At 38.5% G+C, this 11912-nt stretch overlaps 1 protein-coding gene across 2 annotated transcripts; it reads right to left on the reverse strand.

Annotated features, from left to right (window-relative positions):
* Positions 1 to 4477: 4477 nt before the first annotated feature.
* Positions 4478 to 10346, reverse strand: LOC100274223 (Vacuole membrane protein KMS1). 2 transcript variants are annotated; one of them, XM_008652906.4, is made up of 9 exons: positions 9863 to 10346; positions 8639 to 8850; positions 7879 to 7957; positions 7494 to 7781; positions 6268 to 6419; positions 5834 to 5950; positions 5530 to 5715; positions 4876 to 5076; positions 4487 to 4742 (listed from the first exon to the last, which is right to left on the reverse strand). In XM_008652906.4, the coding sequence occupies exons 1-8, from the start codon at positions 9903 to 9905 to the stop codon at positions 4909 to 4911; spliced, it is 1245 nt and encodes a 414-aa protein (XP_008651128.1). In that variant the 5' UTR covers positions 9906 to 10346; the 3' UTR covers positions 4487 to 4742; positions 4876 to 4908.
* Positions 10347 to 11912: the final 1566 nt, after the last annotated feature.

Below are 11912 nucleotides of genomic sequence, written 5' to 3' on the forward strand. Positions count from 1 at the left end.
CAAAGGGGGGCTTAGGGTCTGTTTGGTTGGGTTGTGGCTGTGAAAAAAGCTGCTGTGGGCTGTGAGCTGTGAGATGTGAGAAAAGCTACTGTGGGCTGTAAAAAGTGTTTGTTGGAAACCACTAAAAGTCGCTAAAAGTTTTTCATATATATTTTCATAGTTCCATCCAAAAGCCGCTAAAAGCAGGTCCAGAGGAGCTTTCAGTTTTGCACTGCAAGAAAGTCGGTTTTTAGAAAAAGCTGCTTCCTAGATCCAGCCTTTTGGTTTGGCTTTTGGTTGTTAGGGGGTAAAAGCCAAAGCCAAAAGCCAAACCAAACACACCCTTAGTCTTCATTCACTAACAAGAGCTTTTCGGTTGTTCCTTATCTCGTTACGTTTACGTGATTTAGTGGGTTTCAGTACGCAGAAATAAATATTTTGTGAAATAAGTGAAAGATCAAACCTAAAAAGGAGTAAAAGATACTAAGAAAAAAAATGAACGTCCACGAGATTCGCCAATGGAGCAATGATGACGACGACGAGGCTCATTGGCTCTTTGCTTCAAACCTGGGAAATGAGGCTGAAGATGATTATCTCACGGGATCTTACTTTTAGAAAGTTGGACCAACCTAACTGTCTCTGCTCTCCCTCTTTTTTTACTCGACATTAGACTACCTGTATTCAAAGCAGAGATCTTTTGGCCAAGTCAAAAATGTTTTATATTAACTTATAAGAATACAAGTACTTCCTTCTTTAAATTATAGATTATTCTGGGTTTTATGTGTGTGTGTATAGCTTTATGAATGGTTTTTTAAACAATTTTCTAGACTTTTGTATTTTTAGCTTGGGTTTGTGATTAAAAAAGTACTATTTAGAAAATGATTGCAGTGTCCCAGAGACGGTTAAACAATTTGGTCTACCTGACCCTGGCTGATTATTTGTGGGGCAAGCAATTGATATATAGATGTGAAAATCCCACTCGCTAACCACGCATACTCATAAGATCGCATCGATCGAACACACTTAGCACAGATCGCCATATCTGTTGGATGAATACATTTTTCTGGTTAGATTATTGCCCATCTAGTGCTACTCAGCTGCATCCTATTGGGCGAGCGAGGGAGCAGGGGCTGTAAAAGACTGAAAAGGCTGAACACATGATAATTAGGCCCAAGAAAAGAGATGCCCAAAGCTTGAAAGGCTCTTTGCTTGTCCAGTTCAGTTCCTTTTATCTAGTAAACTAATGCTGTGGTAGGCAACTCGATGTGAATTGGTTCTAATCTCTGTGTTCTTTGTGCATTAGTATATTGGGCCCAAGCTAAGCTAAGGGTTATATTATACCTGGGACCATGTGTTTTCTAACCCAAGCCCCCACATTGACACATGGACAAGCAACCCAAATGCTGCTGCCACGCCTCCACTAGAGCTTCAATATCCTCACAATAGCTTGGCGCCATACAAATAAATAAAACCTCTCAATATTCTACACCTGCCTGTGATGCATGCATGTGATATAGTAATCATTTTTTGTGTTTACCACTAGGTACAAAATACTTGGTGGTAGGCCCAATTATTTAGGGCAAGTGCAAGGCTGGACCTTTGTTTGACCACTACAATTATAGCTACCATGAACACACATCTGGACCTTTGTATAATGCTTCTTTATGCACCAAGGTTATCCTCATCGTTAAACAATTGCTCGGCTCCCTGCTGCCCAACTTGCGATTACTTACAACAAGTACGTGTTAGTGGCTATCGTATAGACGTACTCATAACTCATGCATATGGTAGTTGCAATGGTTTGACAGGGACCAAATTGGAGTCTGGAGCAGTTAACAGGAGCTGCGTCATGAGTGGCAGGAAAGAGGAAAGAGTGATCCGGACTGACTTTGTCATTAGTGTCTAACAACGTCTTAAATTTTAATAACATCACTAGTTTACTTCCAGAGAGAGAGAGAGAGAGAGAGAGTAGTTGCTAAGTTATTATATCATCTGCGGACCATGACTGCGAGATTATATATGTGTAAAATATATCTGGCATGTTACCCCCCCCCCCCAGAATACCAACATTTCAAAGCGGCAAAACAATAAATACTATAAAGGATGAGGTTGAAACAGCTCACGTACCTTGTACTTGTACAACCTTAGAGCAACTCCAGAGGATCTCTATATTTTTTAAACTGATATAAATAGAGATTTTTTTGTAAAAAACTCCAACAGCTTATCTAAATATAGTTATCTTCTATTCTAAATTTCTTGCTAGCCAAATATAGAAAACGTGAATGGGTTTAAAGCATCTCCAAAAGATTCTTTATTTTTGGCACTCTATTTATCTCTTCATACAGATTACATTTTATATGTAGCATTTCACTCTAATAGATTATCTATTTAGTTTGGCTAGTCAGGTTGCTAGCCAAGTTTAGCTACTGAGGGAGCCAATTTGAAGAGTCAGTAGCTTGGCGAGTCAGACAGCTAATCTGTTGGAGAATTATTTTGCTGTTGATTAATCAAAATTTAGCTTAATGAGCTATTTAGCTAGTCCCTTGGAGATGCTCTTAGAGATTAAAAAGATATAGAAAGCTATTTTTATGCAAATGACCCTCTAAATAATAATTTAGAGAGTGGAATTTAGAAAGACTCTTAAGATACTATTATATTATACACTTCTGCTATATTTTAGACGAAAGATTTCATGGATTACTCTTGTACAACCAATTAGTATAAATAAATTGTTGCTTTTATGATTTATGGTTTGTCTTTTGTATCATAAAAACCAAATTTATATTTTTTAATAATTGTTAGCTGTTTTTGCGCCAACACGAGTCAGACTTTGTTGGGTTTATGATTTTATGTAATGATTTTTTATTCTATCGAATCTATAATTTTAGTATTACAAATAATCATTGTCACGCACCTAAATTTTAGCAAATACATATGTTATATGATATTATACGTGTACATTGTGGCGTGAATCCCTAGAAACCTACTGCAAGATACAGTATGGTTTGGTTGGTACGAGCACTGTACGTATTGCGGATCTGATGTGTAGTTTCATACTTCTAGAGCACGAACCATATTCTCCGAGACCTTGGCTTGCACCTTGCAGGCAGCCTTTGTACTCTCCGGTCTCTCCCTTCCCCTTCAGCTAGTAGTCTCGCTAGGATCGTACTAGCACTATTGCTATGCTACAGTTAGAGGTGATAAGAATCGAATCGAATTAGTATCATGCTATATTTATATTGATTTTTAAACTAGAAATAATTAAAAGCCCTAACTTTTTATGAAGAAATATTTAAATCGTGATCCATTACAACTCCTATCTACAATTCAATAGCGTCGTGGTGTCAACCGTGAACGGTAAAAAAGGATAATGTCCTATAGACCAGTAATGTTAGCTCTACATAAGTTTTAACTAAGATTATAGGCATACATATCATTATTTATAATATAAAATAGTTATATTACATAAACATATGTCATGGCAAAATTAATAACACTTATTTGGTATAATAAGTATCATTTTTATACAATTTTGGTTAAACTCAATATTTTGACTAGGTACTAGTCTAGAATTGTATTACTTTGTACTACTCGCTGTTTTAAATTGAAGATCATTTTGGCTTTCTAGATATCTAATCTATATGGTATCTAATTTATATCTAGATAAAGTTGTGTGCATTAAAAAAGGTAAAACAACGCATAAGTTAGAACACAGGGAGTGGGCAAACAGCATGGGCTCAGATGGTGTGGCTGTGCCGCCGTGGATTTACTGCATCACTTCTTTTCCCTGCACTATATACCCCTACCTTGTACAGCCTGTTGATAATGCCTGCATTCGTAATGTTAAATGACGTTTAAACGCGCATCTCTAATGCAGTGGTCGTTGTATCTTTACGTTTCAGTTGTATGCACTCCAATATCTATGGCATAACTGTTTGATTGATTTGTTCTTACATGAAAGGAGGAATTTTATTCTGAAATTATTGAAAATTTGGGAGCCAAAGAGTTTTTTTTGTTTGCGTCAGGTTTACACACTAGCCGAAGGCTTAAGCCCTTCCCCAACACGTGTACACTAGCCGCCGAATGTTCGAACTGTTTAGGCCGATGCCATCACAAACAGTAGTGACCTGTTCATTTCCGGGCCAAAAAAAAAAAACCCTCCACCATCACCCAATCAATCAGCAAGTATCCGCTTTCAATCAACCAGAAATAGTTGAAACAAGAGCCAGATGATACTTCATCTAGAACTCTTTTGGCGCAATATACCTTTCAGAGGTGAACCTCATGGGGAAAGGAGATCACTAATTTCCCAGTGATGATGTTGCGTCAGAAGCAGGAGTCTGGAACATTACAGAGAAAAGGAGCTGAACATAACAGCTATAAAGATGCAAACTTTCTCCGTTAACCACCTGGCAGGTAGTGTGTGCATTGACAGGAACAGAAATCTCATCGCGTCGACATCAATGTAGAAAGGGCCGGTCTCGACACGAGAAGGGATCATTGCCAATGCGGAGACAAAATCAGGTATTAACTTGTATCATTAGATATTTTTGTCCCCTAATAATATTTGTTGCTATGTACAAGGCCACAAACTTACAATTGTAAGTGGGGCACCATTATATTTCTAGCACTAGCTAATAGCTTTCCTCTCTCTCTCTTTCGAAAGAAATAGACCAATAGTCAGTGCACCACAATACTGCAGGAGAGCCTTTAGTCTTGAGCTGATGGTTGATGCATGGTTATGTACAATGTATTGGACTTTCCTGAAGAACAGTAGCGGCAAATAGTTGGTGAACACGGTTTGAATTTCCCAGTCAGTTACCACATTATTCATGTTAATATTCCTCTCTAAACTCGATATAAGTATGTAAAAGATTGAAGAAACCAGATCGGTACCCAGGGCGAATCATTTTGGTGCGCAGAAGAACGTTAAGAGGCAGAAAGCTCGGTTTCCAACTTTTTACTGATCTCTCGCTCCTGTTGTGTCCTGAGATAACCCTGTGCTGTAGAAGTAACTATCTGGATAATGAAGTTTGCAACCATGAGCCACACCAGGGTATTCCAGACCAAAGAGAATGACAGATTCCACTTCTTTCCCTAAACATGGATTAAACAATATGAGCATTTTGAAACAATGCAACGAAGATGACAACAAGATAGTAAAATGGTCAGAGTAAATCACTGGAGCATTTTATTTTTCTTTGAACCGATGTAAACACCAGAATTATCCCCAAGATCAAGAACTTAATTTTATAACCACTTACTGCACACCTTTCCATGGTGTGTTCTTCCATGCCATGTACTTACATGACCAATGGTAAAATATCAAAACATTATCAACCTCAAAGGCCGTCTGCAGTAGTCAACCCATAGTTTACCCAAAAACACTGTTTTGCACTGTTCGCAGAGGGGAGTTTGAATATGAGTATATGGATGGGTAAGTTGCTGGAGATAGTCTAAGGGCTGTTGTCATATCACTTTAAAGAGTGGGCAAGTGAAGCATACATTAAATTTCTATTTTTTGTAACTAAAGTAGAGTGGAATCCATACCTTAACAGAAGTAGAAGCTGATGCAGCAACATGGGCTGATAAAAACTTATTTTTGTCCATCTTCAGTTTGGAAACAAAAGATGGAAGGACAGATGCCACTCCAGGAACATTGCTAAATGCCCATATAAGCCTTTTCTCCACCAAATCAAGAAGTTGGTTATTGCAGAGAGTAATCACCAATGTAGTCTACATAAGTAATTTGTAAATTATTGTTAATCGGATTAACGAAGAAACATGCATGATAGTATGACAACAATTCACACAAAATGCAAATATATGAATTGCACCAAGAAGTTTGACGAACCTGGATACAAACTTTAACAATAGCCTTTCCAATCAAAGTTGCTAGAAAAAACTTCCAGAAAGGGATGTTAAATTGTCCACACAAGATACCGGCAAGATCAAATAGAGGGTTTGGCACCTGACAGAAGAAATTGTCATACAGTTTCTTAACATTCATAAGGAAAGGAATAGTATGCCAATAAGTATAAAACTTTGGTGAGACCAATAAATAAATTCAAAATATTTAACAATAAGGCATGTCATATCTATGGTTTAAAATGTTTCCTTTGTCAGCAAAGAAAGAATGTGAGTTTCTTCAACAATTTAAATGAGCCTTCACCTTAACATCCTCAATTAGCAAGGTGCTACAAGGCAAGTCGACAACTAGGTGAAATGCAACATACTGAAATATGACTTGAACAAACAAATTTGAAATATCAACAGAATGAAACTAACCGAAGCAAGTAGCAATATTAGAGTGAAGCTTAAATACTGTGAATGAGACATGAGCCATCGTTTGGCCTGACGTAAAGCTGATGATAGAAAGCCTTCTGAAATGGAAGCATCCAAATCTTCTAATTCATCAATTATGCGGCCTGACATGCTAGCTGTGTTCATTATTTAAAAGGAGTCAGCAACATAACACATACTTAGAAAAAAAATGGGATTACTGCAGCATTCAAGTTGATGGTTTTAACCAATGGCACAATCTTGTAAGGTACATTAATCCTAAATTAACTTTATATGATGGATTATCGTGGTTAGCTTGTAAGTTAGATAACCCTACCGGTGAGAGAGCTGTAAAACTCTTTGGATAGAAACAAACTCACTATTCCTTTGGAACCTATGGCCCTGTTTGGCACAGCTTATTTTCAGCTTCTTCACAAATTTAAGCAGAAGTTCTGCCAAACAGCTAGCTTCTGCAGCAGCTTATCAGTTCAGCTGCTTCTCAGAATACACTAAAAGCAGCCAACAAGCAAAAGCTGCTTTTCACCAGCTTATCAGATAAGCTGCTTTTTCAACAAGCAGCAGCTGTGCCAAACAGGGCCTATATAAGGCCCATAAGTCATAAAAGATCTCAACTTCTTAGTACAAGGCAGAGTTAGCATGTGATATAAGCTAATAAGATGGTTAATCATTGTTCATGTTAATCATGTATAACCATATGAAGCCAATGAGATAAGGAAAAAATATTTAATAAAAATCTGCATTTTATTGTGCATATATTATGTTTTCTCCAACACATATCTTTATATTTGTTTCTTTAGTTACAGAACCAACAAACTTTGTTTATAATGGCTGTAGATCTCTGTTATTAACCATGTTGTTACCTTTTTGCTGCTTTTGGACCTATTCTAATAAGGATCAGCTAAAGCATCTCACAATGTGGAGGCTGGGATATTTCTACTCTGTCGTCTAAAAAGGACAAGCAAACTATTATATAAGTTTTAGTTTGCTACTCTGGCCAGGAAATCGTAGCATAAGTTTGCTTCAATGAAAGGTGGTAGTACTATTATCATAAAAATAGGCAGGTGGTAAGATTGTTTTTTAACTAGCCCTTGGACAACTGATGAGGCAGTGGCTCAAAGTGGAAGAACTGGATCAAGTGGACAAGCAAGAGAAAACAGCTGTAATCAAGTAAATTATGCTGTACTTAGTACGCAAAGCAGTATGAACAGAACCTGTTCTTGAGAGAAAATATGGAGGAAGCTCTCCAAGTGCAGTTCCAATGCCCCAAAGAATAGCTTCAAGATAAACTTCTTGCAGTATTTTGCTGAATGGAATTGTTTCATGATAAATTGGGGGTCCAAATTGCAGACAGTCTTTCTCTAACCAGGATGGTCTCCTTTCAAGGAGAATAGTGTCATAAGGAGCACTTTTCAAATCAACCCTACCACACTGAACCGCTTTGATAGTGAACAGGGCAACATGGGGAGCCAAATACATTATGAAAGTGTGCAAACCAGAACCTGCAAAATAATTTAGCAGAAACCCATGTTATATTTAAATCAACTAATAAAACTCATAATGCACAGTTTCATCAAATCTGGAACTATTTGGAATTACCTAATCCAATGGATGAAGCAACCCCTAGTATAATCCACCACAATCCAAACCTGACATACCAAAATAGCTCCTGCAGATGCTGCATCAATGACAACATACCATGTTTTAATGTTTATCCAAGCTGCATATTGGGCATGCAACGGGAGATATTGGAAGCAAATTATTATTAATGTGACCAAGCTGTAGCGATGTAGATGAAATTTTCTTGAACAATATACAAGCAAATTTGCCAAATGGCAGATAGTTTTAGGGCTTCCCCAAATACAGCGGGATTAATTTTTTGGGGGAAAACACAACTTTTCCCAAGAGCTCCCCAGAAGTCTCCCCTAAATTCAGTTTTTTGGGAAAAACACACGTGTCTCCAACAGTTTCCCTAAAGTGCTCTCAACGTTTTCATAGCCCTTAAAACCCCCTCATTTGTAGCTACAAATGAGGGTTTTTTTTGTTCCCCAGAAACAATCTGCCGCTTTAAGGGATCTGTTGGAGAAAGAATTAAAATCTATCCCCACTAATTTTTTAGATATCCCTTAAAACTAATTTTGAGGAGTTATTTTCTGGGGAGCTCTTGGAGATGCTAAGAGTAAGAGTAAAAAACAGACTGCAGTTTATCACCCACTTTCAAATATTCGTGCCAAAAAGAATAAAAAAAGGGCAAAGCTTTCTTGCAACTCATTATCTAATATGTAGCATTTATGTAACTCAGACTGTTCTTAATCCTGCAAAACACATATGTTCTAATTAATTTAAAACAAGATGGTACCTTTTCATTCAGGCCATCAGTGAACATGAGCAGAAGCCAAGTAGCAACAACCAAAAGCATTGCGGTTTTTAACTGGTAACCTTTTTTCAGAACAGATGAACATGTTCTTTCCAAATTCTGAGCAATGGCTAACACAAAGAATGACAATGTCTTGAATGGTCGCGATGTAATTGTTAGTCTCTCTAGGTCCACACGATGTTTTTTCCGGAGCTCTGAAATATGAAGTGCACCGGTTAGATCATGGATTACACTGCAATATATCTCATTATTCGTTCAGTTAGCAAAGTGTTAAGAAAAGTCATGTTTTAATCTCAGCCTGTAGTGCCATACGGAGAATCCAACGCACACTGTGAATTATTAACATTCTAGGTAACTGGTTCACATATCGTAAATCGTAATTACGCAAATTCTGTAACTGATGTCGCCTAGTTATTAAAAATCAAAGCTGGGCAACCAGATCTTTCAAAAAAATTGCAGTTAACCTTCCACAACACAGAGGCTTTGTGACAGTGACATTGACATATGTATTTGTCTTCAAGCTGGAAAACTAAATTTGCATTGAAATCATGGCATCATTGCCACAAGGGTAATATAACGGAGAAAAAGACAAATTAGTAAAACGACCACTCCTAGATGCCAATATTTTATCATGTAAAAAAACCTGAAGAAAAAAAATCAAGTAGACAATGATAATTCAATCAGACGCCAACCGCCAAAATACGATCTAAAATCTAAATTGATAAGCGTGGAAAACCTCAGTTTTAAGTTTTAACCTTCAAAAGGTATTCTAAAAGCATCCAATGCTTGAATAAAAAAATCACAGATTGGATGACCAATACCAAGCATGCAATTTCGCTGCTAAAAAAGAACGGTTCTACTCTGCTTCGAATCGCGGGCAAGAAAAATAAGTAAACCAAACAAGGAAGACATTCTGTTTTCCTATCCGTTATCCCCAATCTGGCTTTGTAGGAAAGAGTAGGAAAAAACATGAAATATTCCAAGCTTGTAGGAAAACCTCAAAGACACGCATTCGCAGCTCCACGGCAGCTAGATCAGCAACAGCGATTTCCATAATTACGCACCACAGGCACAGATGTCAGGTGTGAACAGCGCAAGATGATTTAAACCCAACAATTAAACCAGACAGCGTATCTCCAAGAACAATGGGCGGACACCAAACAACGCGATCCCTCCGCAGAGCCCGCATCCGATCGACTCACTCACCTGACATAGCCTTGTCCTCGCCGGAGCCGGCGGTAGGACCCATGGCGCAGCTCCGGGTCCCTCTCCTCTGCCGCCGCCGCTGCCGCGTAGATCTAGGCAGCGAGCTGTGGTGTTTGAGCTAGGCGCCGGCGTTATATGATCCGAAAAAAAGGGCGCGAGCGAGCTTTGCTTCCCGTTTGGCGCGGGAACGCCCCTTCACCGTACAGGTCTCCTGGAGAAGGAGGGTACAGCGGCACGAGCCCGGCGAGGCGCAGGCACAGACGAATCGCTCCTTCCACCTGAAAAGATGAGCCTTTTCCGCGAACGCAAGGCGCAAGCTAAAAGCTAAAAAGGAGGGCAAGATGAGAACGGCTTTCCGTTTTTTATGCGCTTTGCCCGGGGTTTCACGATTTACCCCGTCAGGCACAGACGCAACGCAAACGCGGATACATGCGTTGGGGACAAAGGTAACCGATGAGGGCAGGAAACTGACGTGGTTGTTTAGAGATCCGATCTTCAATTCCGTTATTCGGGGCGGAGTTTATGAGCTGCTGCCAACGTTTTTCTTTTTAAAAACCCGAAATCAAAGCTTTAGAATTATGCTGCTAGTGATAGGAAACGGCCTTGGTTTGAATACCTCGTATTCATTTCAATCCATATGTATCGAAGTTGATTCGAGTGTAATTTAGTTTAAGTTACATCTCAATCCAATTCAATACACATAGATTAAGTGAGAGTACCTAAACAAAGCCTAAGGGTCGAGCCACACTATCAAATCTTTAATTTTATATTTAATATTTTTAAGAGCTATAAATGCCTAGCTAGTTTTGCCAAATTGCCAAACAGGTAAGTGAGACATTGGCACATTGCTATTTGATCGAGTGGGTTTAGCTCATTGGTCTCCCGATTCTGGAGAAATTATATATGGGCACTCCCAACCAAAAAAAACTATGATGGTTTGTATATTCATTAATCAATATCTATATCTATATTCTATATTATACTTAAAGCACCAGTTTCAACGGTCGTCACGCGTCATCTTTTTACAAAGAACCCCTCACATTTATCGTTGCACGTCTATATATGGCTAAACGGCGGCTCAGCATGGGCCAGACGCTCGCGGGACACAACTCTGGTCCATGCACGTCATGCCGGCCTGCTGACCGTGACGGGCCAACCTATCGGCCCATTTGTTTAAATCAGCGTAAAATGTTAAAAAGTGGTGCATGAGGTGAGGTTCGAACCCATGCCCTGATGGAACAAGGGTAGAAAATATTGGGTGAAGCTGTCTAACCAATAGAACATCATGCTCAGATGTTTTTAATATTGAATATGTATATATGTATATACATTTTTTTAAAATAAAAAATATAATCGTGTCGGTCCGGGGCAGCACTACGGGGCGAGGCTACAGCCCAAACACGGCACGACGTTCTTGGCTCTTACAAGCATTGGGTTGTTTCTGAGACCACATTGGCGCAATTGACTCCATGGTGTTTGAGGTTGCTGAATTAGATGGAGCAACAATGATTTGTCACACTAACAGTAAAATGAAAGGTTATTTGTTGGTTTTAAACGTTAGTAATTGCTACGAAGTAGCATAATTTATATGGAGCGCATCTAGTTTTTATTGATGCCTGACTTTATCAATCACTCCATATTTTGATCCATCTTTTTTATAAGTTTGAGTTCATGTGACTTATTTTAGAAACTTGAGCTCATAAACTTTCTCTTATTTGGTCTCTGTATGGTGGAATTATGTCATTTTATAATCTCTGTTCGTTCACTCAGTCGTTGTGAACTCTCTTCTAATCGCTCACTTTATTAGCCGTGTTGTACCATGATATATTGCATGGAGTAAACAATAACATCAATTAGCTAAATCAAAAAAATATTATACGGAGAGCGGAGACAATCAATAAACAAATCTTGATTTTTTGTGGATAGTTTACGTGGATATTGTTGTAAGTCGTCGCAACGCACGGGCAGCCGACTAGTGTTAATTAATGTGTCTGGTAGAGAATTGTGCATTTCTAAGATTAAATTAATTGTTAAAGCAATTATGATATGA

The sequence above is a fragment of the Zea mays genome, chromosome 7, assembly GCF_902167145.1.
Source record: "Zea mays cultivar B73 chromosome 7, Zm-B73-REFERENCE-NAM-5.0, whole genome shotgun sequence".
NCBI lineage: Eukaryota > Viridiplantae > Streptophyta > Magnoliopsida > Poales > Poaceae > Zea > Zea mays.

Bases quoted from the DNA above. Each gene is read 5' to 3' on its own strand.
- LOC100274223 (XM_008652906.4), bottom strand. From the start codon at position 9,905: ATGGGTCCTACCGCCGGCTCCGGCGAGGACAAGGCTATGTCAG. The intron at 8,851-9,862 runs GTGAGTGAGTCG...TTCATATTTCAG, and splicing joins CGAGGACAAGGCTATGTCAG to AGCTCCGGAAAAAACATCGT. The intron at 6,420-7,493 runs GTTCTGTTCATA...TAATGAACACAG, and splicing joins ATATTTTCTCTCAAGAACAG to CTAGCATGTCAGGCCGCATA.